The sequence below is a fragment of the Salvelinus fontinalis genome, chromosome 13 (assembly GCF_029448725.1).
Source record: "Salvelinus fontinalis isolate EN_2023a chromosome 13, ASM2944872v1, whole genome shotgun sequence".
NCBI classification, from domain to species: domain Eukaryota; kingdom Metazoa; phylum Chordata; class Actinopteri; order Salmoniformes; family Salmonidae; genus Salvelinus; species Salvelinus fontinalis.
This window is the reverse complement of record NC_074677.1, coordinates 16,706,972-16,731,992: the sequence shown is the minus strand read 5'-3', so window position 1 is coordinate 16,731,992 and position 25,021 is coordinate 16,706,972. Positions and strand designations below refer to the sequence as shown.

General features: G+C 42.2%; 1 protein-coding gene and 1 long non-coding RNA gene across 3 annotated transcripts in view; both read right to left on the bottom strand.

Annotated features, from left to right (window-relative positions):
- Window positions 1-3,768: 3,768 nt before the first annotated feature.
- LOC129868172 (uncharacterized) lies at window positions 3,769-7,373 on the bottom strand. Its single transcript, XR_008761728.1, has 2 exons — window positions 6,427-7,373; window positions 3,769-4,082 (listed from the first exon to the last, which is right to left on the bottom strand). It is a non-coding gene; the product is annotated as an uncharacterized LOC129868172 (long non-coding RNA).
- A 3,543-nt stretch (window positions 7,374-10,916) lies between these two features.
- The window catches only part of LOC129868171 (vasodilator-stimulated phosphoprotein-like), a 53,227-nt gene continuing 39,122 nt past the window's right edge, over window positions 10,917-25,021 (bottom strand). The window contains exons 9-13 of one of the 2 annotated variants that reach the window (XM_055941878.1): window positions 21,156-21,198; window positions 20,784-20,888; window positions 15,854-15,923; window positions 15,384-15,441; window positions 10,917-13,363 (exon numbers count right to left, since the gene is read on the bottom strand). In XM_055941878.1, the coding sequence (XP_055797853.1) occupies window positions 13,326-13,363; window positions 15,384-15,441; window positions 15,854-15,923; window positions 20,784-20,888; window positions 21,156-21,198 (314 nt within the window). In that variant the 3' untranslated portion in view covers window positions 10,917-13,325. The remainder of the gene's footprint in view (window positions 13,364-15,383; window positions 15,442-15,853; window positions 15,924-20,783; window positions 20,889-21,155; window positions 21,199-25,021) is intronic. The other variant, XM_055941879.1, reaches the window with a different exon arrangement.

Below are 25,021 nucleotides of genomic sequence, written 5' to 3'. Positions count from 1 at the left end.
CAAATTGGAAATGTGAAATGAAATGAAAATAATTACTTTATTTTATTTTTTTAATAAATGGAAAAGTGCGTGCAATGCATTCACCCCCTTTGCTATGAACCCCCTAAATAAGATCTGGTGCAACTAATTACCTTCAGAAGTCACATAATTAGTAAAATAAAGTCCACCTGTGTGCAATCTAAGTGTCACATGATCTGTCACATGATCTCAGTATATATACACCTGTTCTGAAAGGCCCCAGAGTCTGCAACACCACTAAGCAAGGGGCACCACCAAGCAAGCGGCACCATGAAGACCAAGGAGCTCTCCAAACAGGTCAGGGACAAAGTTGTGAAGTACAGATCAGGGTTGGGTTGTAAAAAAATATCAGAAACTTTGAACATCCCACAGAACACCATTAAATCCATTATTAACAAATGGAAAGAACATGGCACCACAACAAACCTGCCAAGAGAGGGCCGCCCACCAAAACTCACGGACCAGGCAAGGAGGGCATTAATCAGAGAGGCAACAAAGAGACCAAAGATAACCCTGAAGGAGCTGCAAAGCTCCACAGCGGAGATTGGAGTATCTGTCCATAGGACCACTTTAAGCCGTACACTCCACAGAGCTGGGCTTTACAGAAGAGTGGCCAGAAAAAAGCCATTGCTTAAAGAAAAAAATAAGCAAACATGTTTGGTGTTTGCCAAAAGGCATGTGGGAGACTCCCCAAATATATGGAAAAAAGTACTCTGGTTAGATAAGACTAAAATGTAGCTTTTTGGCCATCAAGGAAAACGCTATGTCTGGAGCAAACCCCAAACCTTGCATTACCCTGAGAACATCATCCCCACAGTGAAACATGGTGGTGGCAGGATCATGCTGTGGGTATGTTTTTCCATCTGCAGGGACTGGGAAACTGGTCAGATTTGAAAGAATGATGGATGGCGCTAAATAGAGGGAAATGTTTGAGGGAAACCTGTTTCAGTCTTCAAGAGATTTAAGACTGGGACAGAGGTTCACCTTCCAACAGGACAATGACCCTAAGCATACTGCTAAAGCAACACTCAAGTGGTTTAACCTGTCTGGGAACGGCCAACAGCCAATGAAATTGCAGGGCGCTAAATTCAATCCACAGAAATCTCATAATTCAAATTTCTCAAACATACAAGTATTAGACACCATTTTAAAGATAAACTTCTCATTAATCCAACCACAGTGTCCGATTTCAAAAAGGCTTTTCGGCAAAAGCAGAACATATCATGTTAGGTCAGCAACTAGTCACAGAGAGCATACAGCCATTTTTCAACCAAAGAGAGGAGTCACAAAAAGCAGAAATAGAGATAAAATTAATCACTAACCTTTGATATTCTTCATCAGATGACACTCCCTGGACAACATGTTACACAATACATGTATGTTTTGTTCGATCAAGTTCATATTTATATCCAAAAACCTCAGTTTACATTTGGCTTTGCCTCCAAAACATCCTGTGAATTTGCACAGAGCCACATCAATTTACAGAAATACTCATAATAAACTTTGATAAAAGATATTATGCAAGTATTATGCACAGAATTATAGATATACTTCTCCTTAATGCAACCGCTTTGTCAGATTTCAAAAAAGCTTTACGGAAAACCATGCAATAATCTAAGTACGGCGCTCAGACCAAAACAAGCCAAACATATACCCGCCATGTTGCGGAGTCAACAGAAGTCAGAAATAGCATTATAAATATTCACTTACCTTTGATGATCTTCATCAGAATGCACTCCCAGGAATCCCAGTTCCACAATAAATGTTTGATTTGTTCGATAACGTCCATAATTTATGTCCAAATACCTCCTTTTTGTTTGCGCGTTTAGCCCAGTAATCCAAATGCTCAATGCGCGATCGCTTAGTTCAGACAAAGTCAAAAAAGTCATATTACAGTTCGTAGAAACATGTCAAACGAAGTATAGAATCAATCTTTAGGATGTTTTTATCATAAATCTTCAATAATGTTCCAACCGGAGAATTCCTTTGTCTTCAGAAATGCAATGGAACTCAAGCTAACTCTCACGTGAACGCAGATGGTCAGCTCATGGCACTCTGGGAGAGACCTTACTCAATCCCCTCTCATTCACCCCCACTTCCCAGTAGAAGCATCAAACAAGGTTCTAGAGACTATTGACATATAGTGGAAGCCTTAGGAAGTGCAATTTGACCCCATAGACACTGTATATTCGATAGGCAAAGAGTTGAAAAACTACAAACCTCAGATTTCCCACTTCCTGGTTGGATTTTTCTCAGGTTTTTGCCTGCCATATGAGTTCTGTTATACTCACAGACATTCAAACAGTTTTAGAAACTTCAGAGTGTTTTCTATCCAAATATACTAACACTATGCATATATTAGCAATTGGGACTGAGTAACAGGCAGTTTACTCTGGGCATGCTTTTCATCCAAATGTGAAAATGCTGCCCCCTAGCCCAAACAGGTTTAAGGGGAAACATTTAAATGTCTTGGAATGGCCTAGTCAAAGCACAGACCTCAATCCAATTGAGAATCTGTGGTATGACTTAAAGATTTCTGTACACCAGCGGAACCCATCCAACTTGAAGGAGCTGGAGCAGTTTTGCCTTGAAGAATGGGCAAAAATCCCAGTGGGTAGATGTACCAAGCTTATGGAGATATACCCCAAGAGACATGCAGGTGTAATTGCTGCAAAAGGTGGCTCTACAAAGTATTGACTTTGAGGGGGGTGAATAGTTATGCACGCTCAAGTTTTGTTTTTTTGTCTAATTTTTTGTTTGTTCCACAATAAAAAATATTTGGATCTTCAAAATGGTAGGCATGTTGTGTAAATCAAATGACACAAACTCCCCAAAAATCTATTTTAATTCCAGGCTGTAAGGAAACAAAATAGGAAAAATGCCAAGGGGGGTGAATAGTTTCGCCACTCTATACCACACACTCTCCTGGTCCTCATGTGCATGCCACACCCCTCCCATTGTTATGAATTTATGAGCACATCCAACAATGGCTGGTTAAAATGCCGTGGTGCTTACAAACACAATGGGAAAAGTTGTGGTAGACATGAGCCATTACAGGTGTGTTCACACCTCTTTCACTCTGAGCATTGACACCAATGATTCACCCTAAAAAGATCCGTTCAGACCTGAAACAAAATCAAATTGACTTGCTAGTGGCCTTGGGCCAACTTGTTGAGAGTTCTCTCTCTAAGATCAGATGGGGACTGAAATGAAAAGTCAATCAAGGCTGAGGTATTTATTAGCATGGCCTATCAAATTCTCTGTTGCAAAACAAAATACAATATAGTTTGGTGAGATTGTTCTAACAAAACATTTCAACAGAAGTTTTATGATTCCAAAAATTAATGGGTTTCTTTTACCTGAGAACGTTTGTATCTAAATCAAGTGGGCATTCATGAGAAACATGTTTTACTGGAGACAAATGTGATCCAGTCAACAGAAATATGCATTAATGAAATAAAACTATAGTCATATCACAAGATCAATTATGTGGGGGGGGGGGACTCAGTCTTCATCCTATAGGCTTTTCGGCATGATATATCTGGTTACTACCAGTGAAAGGCATGATATTTTGGTTGTTATCTGGTGGAAGCTTTGACAACCATTACAGCCTGGTAGGTGGATATTTTTCTCATCACCAAAAAAACAAAAACAACCTTTAACAATTTGTATACAACCTGACCATGACCTCAGAAAATAAATCATCTTGACATCATTAATAACTGTAACGAAGACACAGGGAGTCAGGAAGCAGGTGCAGATGGTGAGTTTAATAATAACAAACATGGCACATTACAAAACAATAATGGTTAGTTTAGGTTTTGTAATAAAGCACTTTCACAGTCAGAGCAGGAGTGAGGCTTCTCTCACCATGAGGAATATATTTCCCAATCTCTTCCTCATCTTCATCTTTAATCAGCCCCAGTGTTTGACTGCAGTCTTCCAGCTTTACTGATGCCATCTCTGGATCCTGCGCTGCACACTGGACTCCACTGTCACAATCAGGAACCAGTGACTCTGGTTTGGGCTCAGTGTGGAAGGAGAGTGTGTCTGTCCTCACTGTCCTACAAAGTTGATGAGAGAAAATACATTCAAACAAATTGATGGCACAGCATTACCAAAACTCTCTAATAGGGTAGAAGTGAGACCTTATAGCTTATTAAAACGGCTAAATGACTTGCCTATATATGGAACAAATGTATAAATGAGTGCGGAAGGTAGCCTAGTTGTTAAGACAGTCAGGCCAGTAACTTGAAGGTTACTCGTTTGAATCCCCGCGCGACCCATAATTGCTCAGTTGCTCTGGATAACAGTGTCTGCTAAATTAGTAAAATGTAATAAATATACAACTAATATACAGCTGTTCCATCACTCACCATTTCAAAAACTGGTTTGTCACTTGATTTCCCATGAAATATCTGTGATGCTTTGTTAATCAAGCAGACTTTATGAGATCTCTGTACTTAAAAGTTGTTTTTTGACTCGAGCTAGTTAACGTTATATGGTTAAACAAACGCAAATGCAGCTACTTTGCTGTTATTCTGGCTGCAGTGTTTAACGTGACTGTAAGTTAGCCGTAGTTGGCTAGCTAGCAAGCAAGGGATAAGAATGTTGCCAGCCAGTATGGCAATAGAACGAATGACTGGGTCGCGCCCATAGATACAGAACAAAATACTTAATGACTGGGTCGCTTTTTTTGGCAACCGAACCAATAGAACGAACGACAAACAGGCTGGGGTAGCAACCCTCGACTTGTATCGGGACTGGATCTTGTGGAAGAATGACATAGTATGAATAAACAAAAATAAAGTTTTTAATAAAAATATGTCAATCATTATTTGAATATGTTGGTAACCCATTGCATAAAAGTGATAACGCCCTCGAAGCTTGTGATTGGTAACAACACCCGTGCCAAAATATCCTCCAAACACCGGTTTCTCGGGCATTATCACTTAAATATGTGATGGGTGATAGGTCAGTTTCGGGATCATTTTCAAGTCATCTGCTGGTTACTGTCCTAACGGGTAGCACCGTAAAAAGAAGCTGGCTTTCTGAAAACTGTGTCCATTCTGTCTGTTCTCTATGGACTGGGTTTCCATTTAGTTTAAAAGGAATTAAGATGATCTTAGTGCTACAATACTTTTGGGAAACCCAGCCCAGGTCTCGTTGAAAATTTTAATCATCCAAATTAAACGAATAATTTATGAATGTAAACTGTGTTAGGGACGGAGTTTGGGGTGAGAAGGACTGGAATGGTGTTACTCCAGCTAACAGTTAAGTGATAATACCCAAGAAGCTGGTGTTTGGAGGATATATCGAGGGCCGGCAACCCGTGCCAATATATACTCCAAACACCAGCTTCGAGGGCATTATCACTTTTATACAACGGGTTACCAACATAGTCAAATAATATTTCGTTAAAAACGTTATTTTTATTAATTTGCTTACGCTATTTCATTCTTCCACGAGATATAGTCCTGACACAAATCTAAGGTTTCTACCCAAGCTGGCTGGTCGTTCATTCTATTGGCTCGGTTGTCAGAGACACGACCCAGTTGTTCAGACTTTTTGTTCTGTATCTATGGATGCGACCCAGCCGTTCGTTCTAAATGTTCCAGTGCCATACTGGCTGACAATGTTCTTTGAGAAACGCTGCCTGCCGTTCTTCTCCTGAATATTGAAACAATGATGCAAATGTCAGAGAGACAGAAGCCAATGTTTAAACAAATCTCTGCTGTTGAAAACTATATGTTGGTCTAAAAGAAATGTGAGATAATGTCTAAATGCTTTTTATAATGGAGATCAATTGTATAACTTGCCTGGCTGGGCTGATGAGACAGTGGATTGCGCAGTCAGATGGAACAGAGTAAATAGGCATTTTAACGCCATAGATTTAGCTGGTGGTAACTTGTGGAATAGACACCGGCTGGAATGCGCTTTTAACCAATCACCATTAAACCCACCAGTTGTATAATAGGACATAAGTATACAACAGACCTCACACTGTCCTCACTTTCAGGATCCAGTCCTACGTACCAACCTACCTGCTGTCCTCATGCACTTTGATTATACTGTAGCACTTAGCACCATGACCAAGATCTCTATTCATTTAAGTGATCAGATTAAGGCTTTCAAGAGGAAGGGAAAATCTACTGAGGACATTTCAAAAATACTGTTAGATTTGGGGATTACAGTCACGGACAGTGCTATTCGAAAACACTATCGTCAGATGCCTGTTTTACGCCGAACGCGAAAGCCCAGGAAAATGAACAGGTAGAGTATGACTGCAGGTCGCCTAATAATGCTAAACATAATGTTTAAATACATCTACTATTAGTCTTTACTGTATGCTGCACAATTTTCGATTGTATACCATTTCCAGCAAGACTATTCAAGCCATCTACTCACTGATTGATGAAGATGATGAGCGATATGCGAAGGAGATCAGGAATCTGCTGGCATCACAGCACAACATCAACATTGCTCTAATCACAGTCAGAAGGCAGTTGAAGAAACATGGGTGGATTTATAAGAATAAGGCTCGGTAAGAAACAGTATTTGTTTTTGAAGGTCTTGTAGGCTTTTTGTTTTACAGAACATTAACCATGTGTGTTCTCGTTCTGTACTGTAGTTTCGACCCAATGAAAAAACGCATGGTTCCAAAGAAAGCGGTGAGTTTTGCTAGATTCTTAAAACGTGTTTGTGTATGCAGCATTTGTGTAGAACAGTCACTTGTGATTGTTAAGATTGAGTGAGCTCATCATTGAAGGTAGACCAGCAGAAAGAGAAACATTCTCTGAGGGCAGAGATACGGGCGACGGCTGATGCATTGGTCCAGAGCCAGGTGACATTGACAGAGTGCCAGGCCGCATTGGTGGAGAGTCAGACAGAGAATGGCTCGTTGAAGAGGGCGAGGGAAGAGATGATGGAGTTAAAATTCATGCCAATCCATGTGAGCTCTGGAACTCCACCTCCGACATCCAGTTCGTCAGTTCACCCTGACATTTCCATTCCTCGACTGACACCAGAACGTAACGAACTGCTCACCGAGCACAGCATGGGCCGTCCGGACCGTTATGCTGTTTTGCTATTCCAAGAATGCGTAACCAAAGAGAGGTATCACGAGTGGGCACAGAATACCAATTGGGATGGATCCAGAGGCAAATTTGGCTTACCAGTGAATCTCCGAGTGTTCATCATAAAAAATGTGTCTCTGATGTTTCTCTCCTTGAGTGATGCAACCCGAAAAAGCATAAAAGATAGAGTAAATGAATATTTGAGGAAGCCGAGGAAGTCTGGATATGGCATGGCCTGTTTTCCTTGAACTAGGCATATGCCTACAGTATGTAGGCTAGTAAAATTATAGTTGCCCTGTTTGTTTGATTTGTCACACTTTAGTGGCCTAATAAACATCTACATTTTAAAGTATTTTTTTTATTTGTATCGAACTCAATAATATACATTCTACTACTGTAGATAGGGGCCGTCATTGTAAATAATACTTTGTTCTTAACTGACTTGCCTAGTTAAATAAAGGTTAAATAAAAAAAGATACTAATAAAAGATGCTGTGTTTTATTTTTTTTGAATACGGTACTGGGTTTACAGTAGTGATGGACATAGGTCAATCAATTCATGCCTTGATGAGCCATTAAATTGGCTAGCTGAAACTCTCATAATAGCTAGTTGGTGATCGAAACTACTTTGACTGAGACACACAAAACCATTTGAATTTGTATATGCAAGCGATTACATCGCAGAAGTTGGTGTTAGTCAGAAAGAAAACATGGATACATGATTTAAAAAAATATATATAAAACGAAAATACCCTGTAGAAACGACATAAAAGGACTATAGGCGGGTTTAAACAAGTACGCCAGCCGTTCCACTAAAATCACAATGTTTACCATTTATAGGCCTATAGTCATGTTACAAAGGGTGTTTTTTAAATTGAAACCACCAAATGTCGGCCTTTAACCGTCCGAATATTTCATACAATATTCGGCACATATTTCTATGAAATGTATGGCTTGAAATGTAATGATGGATGTTTTAGGTAGGCTATAGGCTTACATAAGCCACTGTAAAATGCATGTGTGCTTTTATTGGAATAGAACACATATCAATCCATTTAATGCAGTTAAAATAAATCGTGAATAATAAATGCCAGTTAGCCCTATCATTTTATTTTCGTGAAGGGAATAGGGCTACATAATCTCAAATTGCAGCGATCAAATGATTTGCGCACAGAAGCAAGCACCAACAAGCTGAAGAATGGAATGTATTTGATTGACAAATTGCATATTATTAGAAACTTTGACATGATCACAATCCTAACGTCTGGTCTGCATCACAGGAGGTTGGTGGCACCTTAATTGGGGAGAACGGGCTCGTGGTAATGACTGGAGCGGGGTCTTTGGAATGGTATCAAACACATGGTTTCCAGGTGTTTACTGCCATTCCATTTGCTCCGTTCCTGCCATTATTATGAGCCATTCTCAGCAACCTCCACTGCTCTGCATGCAACTGAAAAGCCACATTTGTAGGAATTATTCCTTGCTGTTAAATACATCAGCGTCTCGTCAGCAACACTAAAAAAAGTACTTCCGGGTCACAGAATTTCAGAACTGTTCAAAATAAAAGCCCCCCATGTAATAGTAGAAAAGTGTGAATAACCTGTATTTATTATTGGAAAATGAAAAATAATTGTCTAACCATTAACAATGATTCATATTTGTTCATATTTAAGAGACATTTGCATTAAATGTGGGTTTTAAAACATGTTCCAATTAAGTGAGAATGCCATTGAAGGCGGTGTTTAGCTGTCCCATAGTAATGTGAACGTGTCGGGAGTCAGGATGAGACAGGCAGGCAGGCAGCTTTTCTCAGCCAGTCGAAATCATGAATCAGCATCGCTTTTATGGATATATACAAAATAACTATCAATAGAAAACAGGTCAAACAAAACGAAGTGCAGCTAGATTGCTGTCTTTCCAGCTTCAGTTTGAAGTGATGGTGTTAGCTGTGTTGTTGGCTAGCTCCTCATAAAAACAGTGTCCTGAGGAGAGAGCACATTTTCTATGCCAGTCGAAATCGCGCATCATGAGCTCATTGTTATGGATGCATCCAAATAAATGTCACTAGAAAACAGCTTAAACAAACGCAAATGCAGGCTGTTAATCTGGCTGCAATGTTTGAGGTGACTGTAAATTAGCCGTAGTTGGCTAGCTAGCAAGCAAGGGATAAGAACTTTGCCTGCCAGTATGGCAAATAGCACATCTAGAACGAACGACTGGGTCGCGTCCATAGATACAGAACAAAAAGACTGAACGACTGGGTCGCATCCCTGGCAACCGAACCCTCACACTTTACCTTTCCCCCCTACTTGCTCTGACCTTGCTGTTAGCTACTTTTTGGTAAAAAATGTACTTACTATGACTGTGATATGTGGTTGCCTCACCTAGCCACCTTAAGACGAATGCACTAACTGTAAGTCACTCTGGATAAGAGCATCTGCTATATGACAATGTAAAATTAGTTTAATTAAGGAATGTCAACTGCTCAGAGAAGACCCTCAGACTGCCAACTTAATATGCAAAATGTACACACTTTAAAATAACCTGCTTCTGATCTTCACCCTGATGTAGCCAATAGTTCATATGATGGAGTGTCAGTGGTGCAGCTCAATCAAATCTCAGACACCCAAGATATTGGGAATGAATACTACCACTTAAAGACAGAAAGTTGGGGTAGAGGTTTATCAGATGAGGAAATCATAAGCTCTATGAAAAATGCTTCTCATCTGATTCAGTTAACTGGAAAGTTTGACATAAGCAAGGATACACTGAAATGTGTTTTGCCAGATGACGCAACTTTGAGGGTTCAGGCGTACTCCAAATAATAGTGTGTTATGTTAACTCGTGACGAATGGGAGAGGGTCCATTCAGAAACAAGGTATTTGGAAAAAGTTCTCATGGGAGGCCTATTTGCACCGCTGAGAACTTCAGTTGTGGTGTTTATGTGCGCCTGTTCTCTAAAGTAGTCTTATGAGAGGGCAATGTGCATATCCTTTCTCACAATGGCATGGCATGTTTTACATGAGTTACCGGAGGAAATTACTTAGTTGAAAGAAGTTAAGGTTTTAAGCTTATAGCAGACTGATGAAATGAAGCTATATGCTAAATTATGAAGTGATATAGTGGTGCTTGGCACCAATATCAATAATTTGATATATTGATTCCATTTGATATGAGCAAGGCATATCATGATATTGGTTTATTCTTTGTTTACCTACATTATTCTCTAAACATTAAAAAAAAAAAAGCATACGTGACTGTTCCTCCATGCACAAAGACCTCTCACAGACCAAACATTTTTCCTGTACAGTGCTATATTTGTACCAAAGGGTTCAGGCACCCCATTTTAAGCTATTTGACCACAGTAAAAGGCCAGCAACACTCCGTATTAGAGTCCCATTAAATGACACCATATAATAAGTCTACAGACCCTGCTAAGTATTCCCAACCACAATTTTACATTGGCATAGCTTTTTTTCCTCTATAAAGACAATATGTAATTTATAGACCTACAGTGTATTGCATTGGGACCAAAGAAATGTGTGGACTAGAAAGGACTGCTGGGTATTTAGACCACATTCATCCAACAAATAACATCACATATAGACTCGAGTGCTAGATCAATAGGGTCTGTAGAATATTGTTCGTTACATTCATTTACTGAAGCTCCAGCCATTTCTCAATATGCTACACCTTATATTATATCAAGTAGTAATGATCTTTAGTTTAGATTTTCCCCCGATGATGCCATGACGCTTAATGTTAAATACTTCCCTTATGGTATCTCCCCCCACCCCAAACCAACAGATGAGACGAACCACAGTTTGATTCAAGAAGCAGCTGTATTTGACCAGAAAGGAATCTCCAATCCAGTGTCTTTACAGCATTTTCTCTCACACAACATTTCAGTGTAAAAATCCTTCACTCTAATAATAGAAAATCACCTTCAATAAATCCAAAATAACAATTATAATGTATCTAAAAATAAATCAAAAGATTCCTCCCACTGGGAACAGACTTCATTTCAATGTTTAGTTTTGATTTACATTTGGTTGAGTTGTCAACTAATGTGAATTCAACGTGAAATAAACAAATGTCACCATGTCATTGGATTTAGACAAAAAGTTGGGTGAAAGAAAAAGGTAATTCCCTTAAGATTATGATTTTTTGCAAATCCAATCAGTATTCCATGTCGACTCAACCTCCTCACATAGATTTGGTTGTTGCTGAAATGACATGGAAACAACGTTGATTCAACCAGTTTTTGCCCAGTGGGCTATTTTCATTACCACAGAATTTCCAATGGAAATAGAAAACCATAAGGATTTTTTTAAGTACTACATTTTTTTTTAGCTTAAACTATAGGATTGTAAGAGTGCTCAAGAGGTGAGGCAGATTTGCATTAGCAAAGATTGCCATCTCTATCGGACGAGGCCACAGAGGCAGCTAACATAATGGGTATTAAGTATCTTTATAAGAACATACAAAGTCGAGTAAGAGTCCCTGTCGCACAGTGATATGTAGCAGTTACCTGCACTGCAGCAGAATCATACCAGGTACAGTCCCCTACCTGCTCTCCTCCTCTCCCCTCTCTCCCCTTTTCTTATGCGGTTACTAGAAGAGTAGGCAGTTTTAGGAGTGTAGAAAAAGAATGGACAGAACAGGCATGGTTCCCCATATCATTGGGAAATGGATATAGTTGGCAACCTGTTGGATGTGCTGCACAGGGAGCTCAGAAATGTCACAGACATCGGAGTGCTTAAGAATTCCTTCTTCATTCTTAAATAGATACAATTAAAATAATCTAAGATCCTATCGGCAATAGCTAATTGCTTTTAGAGGATAATGCCCATTCTAATCATTCTGTTTCTGTGACTAGGTGAGAATTGTCACCGTATACCAAAATCGACCCCTGACCCTATGCACTTGTGGAGATCTGAAAGGATAAGATAGCCATAAGTAATATGGTAATAGTTTCAACATGCTCTCTGATTGGCTGGATGCCATATTGCTTACACAAATCCAATCTTCTCACAACCCCACTAGTGAAAAAGGGAGGCAAAGGTTGTAGGGGATAGGGGTTGATTTGGGATTGGACCTGTTTGTTATCCATAGGTGGTCTGCTGCGGTCCTCTGTGCTAAATGCTAAGGAGAAGTGGGCATGGTGACTAGTATAGGACCTGTTGCAGACGGTCCTATGCTTCCTCTAATCCCTGAGTTTGAAAAACAAAAAACCAATTGATGTGAGATGTAGCAAGAGCTCAGAGGAGTTGGCAACCCGTTCACTATTACAGTATAAGGGGGCAGTATAAGGTGCTTGAAGTTTCCTTAAGTACAGTTCTAGGATTAGCTTCCTGTCCCCCAAACTTAACCATAAGTGGAGAAAATGCAAAACTGACCCAAGATCAGGGTCTAGGAACAACTTCACCCTACTCCTATTAGGTATAGTAGACAGACATACATATATTTAACCAGATCTCTCATTGTTGCAAGCTGGAATTTGTAGTTCCCCGACTGTTCCTGGGTTATACAGAGACTACAGAAAAAGGCAGGCCCTCGGATCCGATTCTCCTGTTTCACAGCTCCACCGTGAGGTCAACCGCTGCAGCTGAACCATTTCCCCACAGATAGGTTGGTGTGAGACTTTGAAATGTGCGACTGTTGACAATGTACTGTGTTTCGATGGTGTGGTTGACACTATTCCCTGAATTCTCTGCATCATGTTTGGGCTCAATTCGAATTGAAGTCAGTAAATTCAGAAAGTGAATTTAAAATCCAAAATGTGTAAAACTTTTGACATAAATAGCTTCTTCTTTTCAGTTTATTGAGAAGTGATTGAAATTAGATGCCCTTTTTTCAATAATTGAATTGGAATTTCAGTTGACTGCCTTCAATTTGAACTGAGCCAAACCTTGCTCTGCACTAGTGAAAAGTAAGGCCAGATATATCCAGGTAAGATATGGGCGTTGACTTGAGAGGCAGGGAGAGAGTAGAGTAGAGTAAGGTAGACAGTGATGGTGGAGCGAGAGAGAAGCACAGCACAGCAGAGCTCTTGAAACCATAAGACAAACAAGAAAAACAGCCCCCCAAAAAGTTTGGAAGACTGCCGATTGGTACAGTCCTAAATGTATAGGTATGTGTGTAACATTGAAGGAAATATGAGCCATCCACCCATCCATATGGCTATCTCTCCCTTCCACCCCCCCCCCCTCAGTGGCTGTATGTTGAGAGACTATACTGGTCCTCTCTTTTGTAGCTCCTGGATAAATGCTGAAAGAGAAAGAGGAAGGGAATTCATGAGAAAGAGAAAGGCACCAAAATTCCTTACACATTGTCTTATGAATTAGTCATTATATAAAAAGTCCAAATATATGATTTGTAATATGTGAATTGAGAGAATAATATAAAACAAAGAGAAGTAGTTTTAAAGTATTCAGACCCTTTGGCTTTTCCCACATTTTGTTACATTAGTCTTATTCTAAAAGGGATTAAATCGTTTCCCCCTCATCAACCTACACACAATGCACATAATGACAAAGCACAAACAGTACACTTTCCCCCCAGCATATTTATAAAAAATAAAAAACAGAAATATCACATTTACATAAGTATTCAGACTTTTTACTCAGTACTTTGTTGAAGCACCTTTGGCAGCGAATACAGCCTTGAGTCTTCTTGGGTATGACGCTACAAGCTTGGTACACCTGTATTTGGGGGAGCGTCTCCCATTCTTCTTTGCAGATCCTCTCAAGCTCTGTCAGGTTGGATGGGGAGCGTCGCTGCACAGCTATTGTCAGGTCTCTCCAGAGATGTTTGATCAGGTTCAAGTCCGTGCTCTGGCTGGGCCACTCAAGGACATTCAGAGACGTGTCCCGAAGCCACTCCTGCGTGGTCTTGGCTGTGTGCTTAGGGTCATTGTCCTGTTGGAAGATGAACCTTCGCCACAGTCTGAAGTCCTGAGCGCTCTGGAACAGGTTTTCATCAAGGATCTCTCTGTATTTTACTCTGTTCATCTTTCCCTCGATCCTGACTAGTCTCCCAGTCCCTGCCGCTGAAAAACATCCCCCACAGCATGATGCTGCCATCACCATGCTTCACCGCAGGGATTGTGCCAGGTTTCCTTCAGATGTGACACTTGGCATTCAGGTTTTATCAGACCAGAGAAACTTGTTTCTCGTGGTCTGAGAGTCATTAGGTGCCTTTTGGCAAACTCCAAGCCGGTTTTCATGTGCCTTTTACTAAGGAGTGGCTTCCATCTGGCCACTACCATAAAGGCCTGATTGATGGAGTGCTGCATAGATGGTTGTCGTTCTGGACGGTTTTCCCATTTCCACAGAGGAACCCTGGAGCTCTGTCAGAGTGACCATCGGGTTCTTGGTCACCTCCCTGACCAAGGCCCTTCTCCCAAGATTGCTCAGTTTGGCTGGGCGGCCAGCTCAAGTAAGAGTCTTGGTGGTTTCAAAGCGCTTACATTTAAGTGACCCTCAATGCTGCAGACATTTTTTGATACCCTTCCCCAGATCTGTGCCTCGACACAATCCTGTCATGGAGCTCTATGGACATTTCCTTCAACCTCATGGCTTGGTTTTTGCTCTGACATGCACTGTCAACTGTGGGACCTTATATAGACAGGTGTGTGCCTCTCCAAATCATGTCCAATCAATTGAATTTACCACAGTTGGACTCCAATCAAGTTGTAGAAACATCTCAAAGATGATCAATGGAAACAGGATGTACCTGAGCTCAATTTCAAGTCTCATAGCAAAGGGTCTGAATACTTATGCAAATAAGGTATTTGTTCTTTATTTTTAACACATTTGCAAACATTTCTAAAAACCTGTTTTCACTTTGTCATTATGGGGTATTGTGTGTAGATTGATTATAAAAAATAAATAAATCCATAATCCTGTTAAGTAACAAAATGTGGAAATAGTTAAGCGGTCTGAATACTTTCCCGAATGCACTGTATGTAGTGTTAAGAGCACAGGAGGGTGATGGCACCTTAATTGGGCAGATCATGGTAATGGCTTGAGTGGAATAAGTGTAATGTTATGAAATACAACAAACACATGGGTTCAAAGCGTTTGATGCCATTCCATATATTCCGTTCCAGTCATTATTATGAGCCGTCCTCCCCTCAGCAGCCTCCACTGTGTTAGAGGCATATGAATATACTACTGCGGCTGGAGCAACATTGTATTGCGATTCTTATTGACTGTACTGCTAAAGACATACAAAAATACAAGCTAGGGAGTGCTCCTTGAAATGAATAGACAAATCAGGAACTCACCACAGATTATTTCATCCTTCACTTTATGGAGCTCTTTTCTCACTTCCTCAAGGATGTCCTAAACACACAAATCATCATCTTCTTCATCATCACAGCCATTATCATTCTGATCATCGCCAATCAATTAAGCATATATACTGAAACCAAGAACACCTGCTTTCCCACAAATACAAAAAATGAAAGTGTTAACTGACAATTTTAATTTATTTTTAATTTAACCTTTATTTAACTAGGCAAGTCAGCTAAGAACAAATTCTTATTTACAATGACGGCCTACCCTGGCCAAACCCGGACAATTGAGCGCCATCCTATGGGACTCCCAATCACGGCTGGATGTGATTCAGCTTGGATGATGCCAATAGTCATCCTCATCTGACACCATCAGTATGGGAGCAATGGCCACCCTGTTATCTCTAGCCTACATACCAATAATCCTTTAAACAACATGAACAGGTAATGGTGGAGCTCACCTGTTTGATTCTTTCCATCTCTGTGTCTTCACTGCCTGTGCTGTCCGTGGTGCTGTTCACTGCCTTCATCCTGAGAGAAAGATACAGTGAGAGAGATACAGAGAGAGAGAGATACAGAGAGAGAGAAAGGCGTGAGGAGAGGGAGAATGAAAAAAGGAGTGAATGGAGAGAGAGAGGAGGGAGGGAGAGAGAAAGAGAGTGAATGGAGAGATGGGCAGAGAGAGGGAGTGCAACAACAAAGCCCAAGGATATGGAAGCTCAGTTCGGGCAACAGTGGCGGGTTGTTGTGCTGCCATGGCAACAAATGGCGATCTTGACAGGAGCCACGGACCAGCCATCTTGTCACCGTGTTAACAGCAGAAGCGCCACGGAAAGCTGCAGACTGTTGTACCAACATAGAAACTTAAGTACTTTCAATGGTCAGTGTATTATTTGTAGTATTGGAGGTTGAAACCATTTCACTGAATGGGTCAAATTTGCCTACATTAGTTGCAATGGTTTGTTCCAACCAAGCACTAGTACACCAGATTGAATTTCATCATAGCCACTGGCCTTGAGTTAATCAGTTTTGTTTCCACATCTGAGGGAGAGAGAATTGTTTTACTCAAGTGGTGACTTGAGTGAAACCCCAGTCCAGAAACATACCCTAACCCTTTGGCACTTGACGTAGATCTGAAAAAAAATGGATAAGTATAAGTAATATGGTAGTTCCACCACCTTGCCCTCTGATAGGCTAGGTGGAATTTTCCCCATATTGCTTATACATATCCAATCCGTTCAAATCTATACCAGTGCCTAGTGTGTATAGAGGGTTGTTTCTGGGCCGTGCCCTGGACTAGGATACTGTCATTAGCAGAAGCTGGACAGAAACTCTTAGTCAGAAGACAGTAAAGACACACACAGCAGGCTCAAAGCAAGGCGGCAGCAAAAAATACAATTTACTGAAACAATCTCTTGCGCTTTTCCTGTGACACGTTTTAAAATCTCAGCAAGACCGAAAAGACAAAAACAGAGTACCAAAGACGTGGCCAGACCTTGAGGATTGCTAGGCCCTAAAGCAGTTTCCCAATTTCCCTGGTCATTTATGCATATATTTTCCCCTAACACTAATTAACACACTTGATTCAACCAATCAATCATCATCAAGCATTTGATTAGAATCAGGTGTGTTAGTGCTATGGCAAAAACAAAGATGTGCAAAGTTCACAGCTACACACAGCATTGTGTTGCTTAATCACTTGGCACAACAAGCCGCACATGGCACAAGAGGCCACACAGCGCTGTTGTCAGTTCACTCCAGGATGAAACTTCTCCTAAGTACAGATCTAGGATCAGCTTCCCACCCCCAATCCTAAACTTAACCATGAGTGGGGAAAATTACCCAAGATCAGTGCTAGGGGAACTTCACCCTACACCTAGTGAGTAATGCTGAGCGATAAACCAACATTTTGTGTTATTAAACAACTAAACTCAGCAAAAAAAGAAACGTCCCTTTTTCAGGACCCTGTCTTTCAAAGATAATTAATAAAAATCCAAACAACTTCACAAATCTTCATTGTAAAGGGTTTAAACGCCGTTTCCCATGCTTGTTCAATTAACCATAAACAATTAACGGCCGTTCCACAGGTGCATGTTCATTAAGACACTAACAGCTTACAGACGGTAGGCAATTAAGGTCACAATTATGAAAACTTAGGACACTAAAGAGGCCTTTCTTCTGACCCAGGGTCCCTGCTCATCTGCGTGAATGTGCCTTAGGCATGCTGCAAGGAGGCATGCAGATGTGGCCAGGGCAATAAATTGCAACGTCCGTACTGTGAGATGCCTAAGACAGCGCTACAGGGAGACAGGACGGACATCTGATCGTCCTCGAAGTGGCAGACCATGTGTAACAACACCTGCATAGGATCGGTACATCCAAACATCACACCTGCGGGTCAGGTACAGGAGGGCAACAATAACTGCCCGAGTTACACCAGGAACGCACAAATCCTTCATCTCAGACTGTCCGCAATAGGGTGAGAGAGGCTGGACTGAGTGCTTGTAGGCCTGTTGTAAGGCAGGTCCTCACCAGACATCACCGGCAACAACGTCGCCTATAGGCACAAACCCACCGTTGCTGGACCAGACAGGAACGGCAAAAAGTGCTCTTCACTGACGAGTCTTTGTTTTGTCTCACCAGGGGTGATGGTCGGATTTGCGTTTATTGTCGAAGGAATGAGCATTACACCGAGGCCTGTACTCTGGAACGGAATCGATTTGGAGGTGGAGGGTCCATCATGGTCTGGGGCGGTTTGTCCTAGCATCATCGGACTGAGCTTGTTGTCATTGCAGGCAATCTCAAAGCTGTGCATTACAGGGAAGACATTCTCCTCTCTCATGTGGTACCCTTTCTGCAGGCTCATCCTGACCCTCCAGCATGACAATGCCACCAACCATACTCCTTGTTCCGTGTGTGATTTCCTGCAAGACAGGAATGTCAGTGTTCTGCCATGGCCAGCGAAGAGCCCGGATCTCAATCCCATTGAGCACGTCTGGGACCTTTTGGATCGGAGGGTGAGGGCTAGGGCCATTCCCCCCCAGAAATGTCCGGGAACTTTCAGGTGCCTTGGTGGAAGAATGGTGTAACATCTCACAGCAAGAACTGGTAAATCTGGTGCAGTCCATGAGGAGGAGATGCACTGCAGTACTTAATGCAGCTGGTGGCCACACCAGATACTGACTGTTACTTTTGATTTTGACCCCCCCTTTGTTCAGGGACACATTATTCCATTTATGTTAGTCACATGTCTGTGGAAATTGTTCAGTTTATGTCTCAGTTGTTGAATCTTGTTATGTTCATACAAATATTTACACATGTTAAGTTTGCTGAAAATAAACGCAGTTGACAGTGAGAGGATGTTTATTTTTTTGCTGAGATTAGTTGACGGACTTTGGTTCAATTGTTTGAATTCCATTTTGTACATTTTTTTTCTGTGAGCTCAATGCAGAGTTTCTCTAGAGATAAATTATATCAAGCCTGAACACTTGCGAGATAGTAGAGTTGTAGTTTCCAACAGGTCAATATTCTACATAGTTTAGCTTTGAAAACGTGGCAATTAACTGCAATGACCATAATTCATTGTGTGCATGCTTAAACTTGTCTGGTCTGTACGGAGCAATCCACAGAGACTGAGAGAACGCGAGATTGAGAGGGATAGAAAGCATTTGCTTCACGAACCGGGAAATACATGATCTAATTGATTGATAGATGGCGCCGGAGAAGAAGGTAGACGTTTTACGTGGCCCCAACCGATTGTGTTTTTTTGTTTGTAACTTATTTTTTTACTTATTTTGCACATAATGTTGCTGCTATCGTCGCTTATGACCGAAATTAACTTCTAGACATCAGGACTGCGATTACTCACCACGGACTGGCAGAAGAGTGAGTTCGTTCATTCACAAGGCCAGACAGATTACCAGGACGCGTACTGCGAGTATGCGCTGACCAACTGGCAAGTGTCTTCGCTGACATTTTCAATCTCTCCCTGTCCGAGTCTGTAATACCAACATGTCTTGGGCAAAGGCACTATGGTGGTCTGCCTAAGAACACTAAGGTAACCTGCCTAAACGACTACCGACCCATAGCACTCATGTCTGTAGCCATGAAGTGCTTCGAAAGGATGGTCATGGCTCACATCAACACCATTATCCCACAAACCCTAGACCCACTCCAATTTGCATTCCGCCCTAACAGATCCACAGATGATGCAATCTCTATTGCACACCACACTACCCTTTCCCACCTAGACAAAAGGTACACCTATGTGAGAATGCTATTCATTGACTACAGCTCAGCGTTCAACACCATAGCACCCTCAAAGCTCTTCAATAAGCTAAGGACCCTGGGACTAAACACCTCCCTCTGCAACTGGATCCTGGACTTCCTGATGGTGGTAAGGGTAGGTAACAACACATCCGCAACGCTGATCCTCAACACAGGGGTGCGTGCTCAGTCTCCTCCTGTACTCCCTGTTCACTCATGACAGCACGGCCAGGCACGACTCCAACACCATCATTAAGTTTGCCGATGACAACAGTGGCAGGCCTGAGCATCGACAACAACGAGACAGCCTAAAGGGCGGTCAGAGACCTGGCCGTGTGGTGGCAGGACAACACCCTCTCCCTCAACGTGATCAAGACAAAGGAGATGATTGTGGACTACAGGAAAAAGAGGACCGAGCACGCCCCCAATCTCATCGAAGGGGTTGCGGTGGAGCAGGAAGTTCCTTGGTGTCCACATCACCAACAAACTAACATGGTCTAAGCACACCAAGACAGTCGTGAAGAGGGCACGACAAAACCTATTTCCCCTCAGGAGACTGAAAAGATTTGGCAGGGGTCCTCAGATCTTCAAAAGGTTCTACAGCTGCACCATCAAGAGCATCCTGGCTGATTGCATCACTGCCTGGTATGGCAACTGCTCGGCCTCCGACCACAAGGCACTACAGAGTGTGAACAGCCCAGTACATCACTGGGGCCAAGCTTCCTGCCATCCAGGACCTCTATACCAGGCGGTGTCAGAGGAAGGCCCTAAAAATTGTCAAAGACTCCAGCCACCCTAGTCATAGACTGTTCCTCTCTGCTACCGCACGGCAAGCGGTACCGGAGGGCCAAGTCTAGGTCCAAGAGGCTTCTAAACAGCTTCTACCCCCCAAGCCATAAGACTCCTGAACACCTAATCAAATGACTACCCAGATTTGCAACCAAAATAATGCATAGTGCATTAAATTAAATAAAAAAATAGAAAACTGTGATAATCTTTTCATAATCGAATCCAAATCGACTTCAAAAAGCGCTCAGCACTACTAGTGAGACTGTAGCATAGCTGTAGACAGACGTGGAGTCCCGGCATAAGGGAAAAGGATGGGGGGGGGTAAATAGGGGGTACCTGGACACTGGGGTAGAGGATGGAGAAGGGGGAACGGGAGGAAGGACAGAGGTGGTGGGGCTTGGGCTGCTCTCCTGCACCTGGGTCTTGGTGGTTGAGTTAGTCCTGTTTGAGACATGCAAGATTTTCTCTCAAACACACTCTCTCTTTACAGTGCCAGAAAGATGGGATAGAGAGGGGCAGGGCCAGCTCCACTGGGGTCACAGATGGAATTTGTGCCCACCCAGTTTTGTCTCTCCATAGTAAACATAAAAACAGTTATTGTAGTGAATTAATAAACTGGGGGGACTGTAATTTCCTGCACCACAGGTATGAGAGACAGCGTGTTGGTGTTTATTGTGTGGACATTCAACAGACGGGTGAATTCCCTACCTTGGCATGGTGGCGGATTTCTCCCACGGTCTCCTGAGGGTGTCTGTCATCGCAAAAGTAGATCATGAAAATGATTAAACATCAAAATCTATATTATGTTTATGAGCTATATTATATTTTATTCAATAAAAAGGCCAACCAGTGCTTCACAGATCAAATCAGACAAAGGATAGATCATTCATATGAGGCAAAGAGATCTGGGTTGTATTCATTAGTGCACACTGTAGCAAAAGAAAAGGGAAAACGAGGTTTAGGTAGTCCCTCCCGGTTTTGGTGTGTTTTCTTTAATTTGGTACCTAATGAATACGACCCAGGAAACTACACTAGCTGTCACAAGTTAAATGTGTACAAACATAAGACTTCCAGTGCATTGCAATGTATTCAGACCCCTTCACTTCTTCCACATTTTGTTACATTACAGCCTTATTCTAGAATGAATTAAACAGTTTTTCCCCCTCAAATCTACACAAAATAGTAATGACAAAGTAAAAACAGATTAGATTTTTTGCAAATGTATTACTACAAAAAAAAACGAAACATTTACATAAGTATTCAGACCCTTTACTCAGTACTTTCTAGAAGCACCTTTGGTAGCGATTACAGCCTTGCGTCTTCTGGTGTATACAAGCTTGGCACACCTGTATTTGGGGAGTTGGTCCCATTCTTCTCAAGCGGTCATGTTGGATGGGGAGCGTTGCTGCACAGCCATTTTCAGGTCTCTCCAGAGATGTTCGATCGCGTTCAAGTCCGGGCTCTGGCTGGGCCACTCAGAGACTTGTCCCAAAGCCACTCCTGCGTTGTCTTGGCTGTGTGCTTAGGGTCGTTGTCCTGTTGGAAGGTAAACCTTCACCCCAATCTGAGGTCCTGAGCGCTCTGGAGCATGTTTTCATCAAGGATCTCTCTGTACTTTGCTCCATTCATCTTTTCCTCGATCCCGATTAATCGCCCAGTCCCTGCCGCGGAAAAACATCCCCACAGCATGATGCTGCCACCGCCATGCTTCACCGTACGGACGGTGCTACGTTTTCTCCAGACGTGATGCTTGGCATTCAGACAGGTGTGTGCCTTTCCAAATCATGTCCAATCAATTGAATCTACCACAGGTGGACTCCAATCAAGTTGTAGAAACATCAAGGATGATCAATGAAAACAGGAGCACCTGAGCTCAATTTCGAGTCTCATAGCAAAGGGTCTGAATCTTATGTAAATAAGGTATGTGTTTAAATTTTTTAATACATTTACATTTTTTTTAAATAAAAACCTGTTTTCTTTTTGTCATTATGGGGTAGTGTGTAGATTGATGAGGAATAAAAATAAATTAATACATTTTAGAATAAGGCTGCAACGAAACAAAATGTGGAAAAAGTGAAGGGGTCTGAATACTTTCCGAATGCACTGTACATCATTTTAAGATCAGTGGAGTGTTACAGAAAACAGGACCATTATTAAGTTAACCAGCTAACTTTGATAAGCAGTAAAATACTGTATCTCTTTTGATTTTCCAATTAATTTAGAAAGCTAAACTTGGATATGGGTTGCTGGTTGTCGAGTCAATTATACCATGCTAACTTCAAGTCTATATATATTAAAAACATGATGCTATTTTAAAAACGTGATTGTCATTTGTGAGAAGAATATATATATATATATATATACAGTTGAAGTCTGAAGTTTACATACACCTTAGCCAAATACATTTAAACTCAGTTTTTCACAATTCATCAAATCAAAGTTTATTTGTCACGTGCGCTGAATACAACAGGTGTTGTATTCAACTTCTTCAAAGTTATGATAAATACCAATAAATGCTAAGGCAAGAATGGGTATGCAAACCTGCAATAAAAAGTTCAGTCTTGGTAGATTATTTGCTTTGAGCAATTGTCATCATTGTCATCATTCACCTTACAGTGAAATGCTTACTTACAGGCTTAACCAATAGTGCAAAAAAGGTATTAGGTGAACAATAGGTAGGTAAAGAAATAAAACAACAGTAAAAAGACAGGCTATATACAGTAGCGAGGCTATAAAAGTAGCGAGGCTAGATACAGACACCGGTTAGTCAGGCTGATTGAGGTAGTATGTACATGTAGATATGGTTAAAGTGACTATGCATATATGATAAACAGAGAGTAGCAGCAGCGTAAAAAGAGGGGTTGGGGGGGACGGGGGGGGGGGACACACACAATGCAAATAGTCCGGGTAGCCATTTGATTACCTGTTCAGGAGTCTTATGGCTTGGGGGTAAAAACTGTTGAGAAGCCTTTTTGTCCTAGACTTGGCACTCCGGTACCGCTTGCCATGCGGTAGTAGAGAGAACAGTCTATGACTGGGGTGGCTGGGGTCTTTGACAATTTTGAGGGCCTTCCTCTGACACCGCCTGGTGTAGAGGTCCTGGATGGCAGGCAGCTTAGCCCCAGTGATGTACTGGGCCGTACGCACTACCCTCTGTAGTGCCTTGCGGTCGGAGGCCGAGCAATTGCCGAACCAGGCAGTGATGCAACCAGTCAGGATGCTCTCGATGTTGCAGCTGTAGAACCTTTTGAGGATCTCAGGACCCATGCCAAATCTTTTTAGTTTCCTGAGGGGGAATAGGCTTTGTCGTGCCCTCTTCACGACTGTCTTGGTGTGTTTGGACAATTCTAGTTTGTTGTTGATGTGGACACCAAGGAACTTGAAGCTCTCAATCTGCTCCACTACAGCCACGTCGGTGAGAATGGGGGCGTGCTCAGCCCTCCTTTTCCTGTAGTCCACAATAATCTTCTTAGTCTTGGTTAAATTGAGGGATAGGTGGTTGTTATTCTGGCACCACCCGGCCAGGTCTCCGACTTCCTCCCTATAGGCTGTCTCGTCGTTGTCGGTGATTAGGCCTACCACTGTTGTGTCGTCTGCAAACTTAATGATGGTGTTGGAGTCATGCCTGGTCATGCAGTCGTGGGTGAACAGGGAGTACAGGAGGGGACTGAGCAGGCACCCCTTGGGAGCTCCAGTGTTGAGGATCAGCATGGCAGATGTGTGCTACCTACCCTCACCACCTGGGGGCGGCTCGTCAGGAACTCCAGGATCCAGTTGCAGAGGGAGTTGTTTAGTCCCAGGATCCTTAGCTTAGTGATGAGCTTTGAGGGTACTATGGTGTTGAACGCTGAGCTGTAGTCAATGAAAAGCATTCTCATACAAGTGTTCCTTCTGTCCAGGTGGGGGGAAAGGGCAGTGTGGAGTGCAATAGAGATTGCATCATCGGTGGATCTGTTTGGGCAGTATGCAAATTGGAGTCGGTCTTGGGTTTCTGGGATAATGGTGTTGGTGTGAGCCATTACCAACCTTTCAAAGCACGTCATGGCTACGGACATGAGTGCTACGGGTCTGTAGTCATTTAGGCAGGTTGCCTATATGTTCTTGGGCTCAGGGACTATAGTGGTTTGCATGAAACATGTTGGTATTACAGACTCAGGGACATGTTGAAAATGTCAGTGAAGACACTTGCCAGTTGGTCAGCACATGCCCGGAGCACACGTCCTGGTAATCCGTCTGGCCCCGCAGCCTTGTGTATGTTGACCTGTTTAAAGGTCTTACTCACATTGGCTACGGAGAGCGTGATCACACAGTCGTCCGGAACAGCTGATGCTCTCATGCATGCCTCCGTGTTGCTTGCCTTAAAGCGAGCATAGAAGTAATTTAGCTCGTCTGGTAGGCTCGTGTCACTGGGAAGCTCGGGGCTGTGCTTCCCTTTGTAGTCTAATAGTATGCAAGCCCTGCCACATAAGACGAGCGTCGGAGCCGGTGTAGTATGATTCAATCTTAGCCCTGTATTGACGCTTTGCCTGTTTGATGGTTCATCGCAGGGCATCACAGGATTTCTTGTAAGCTTC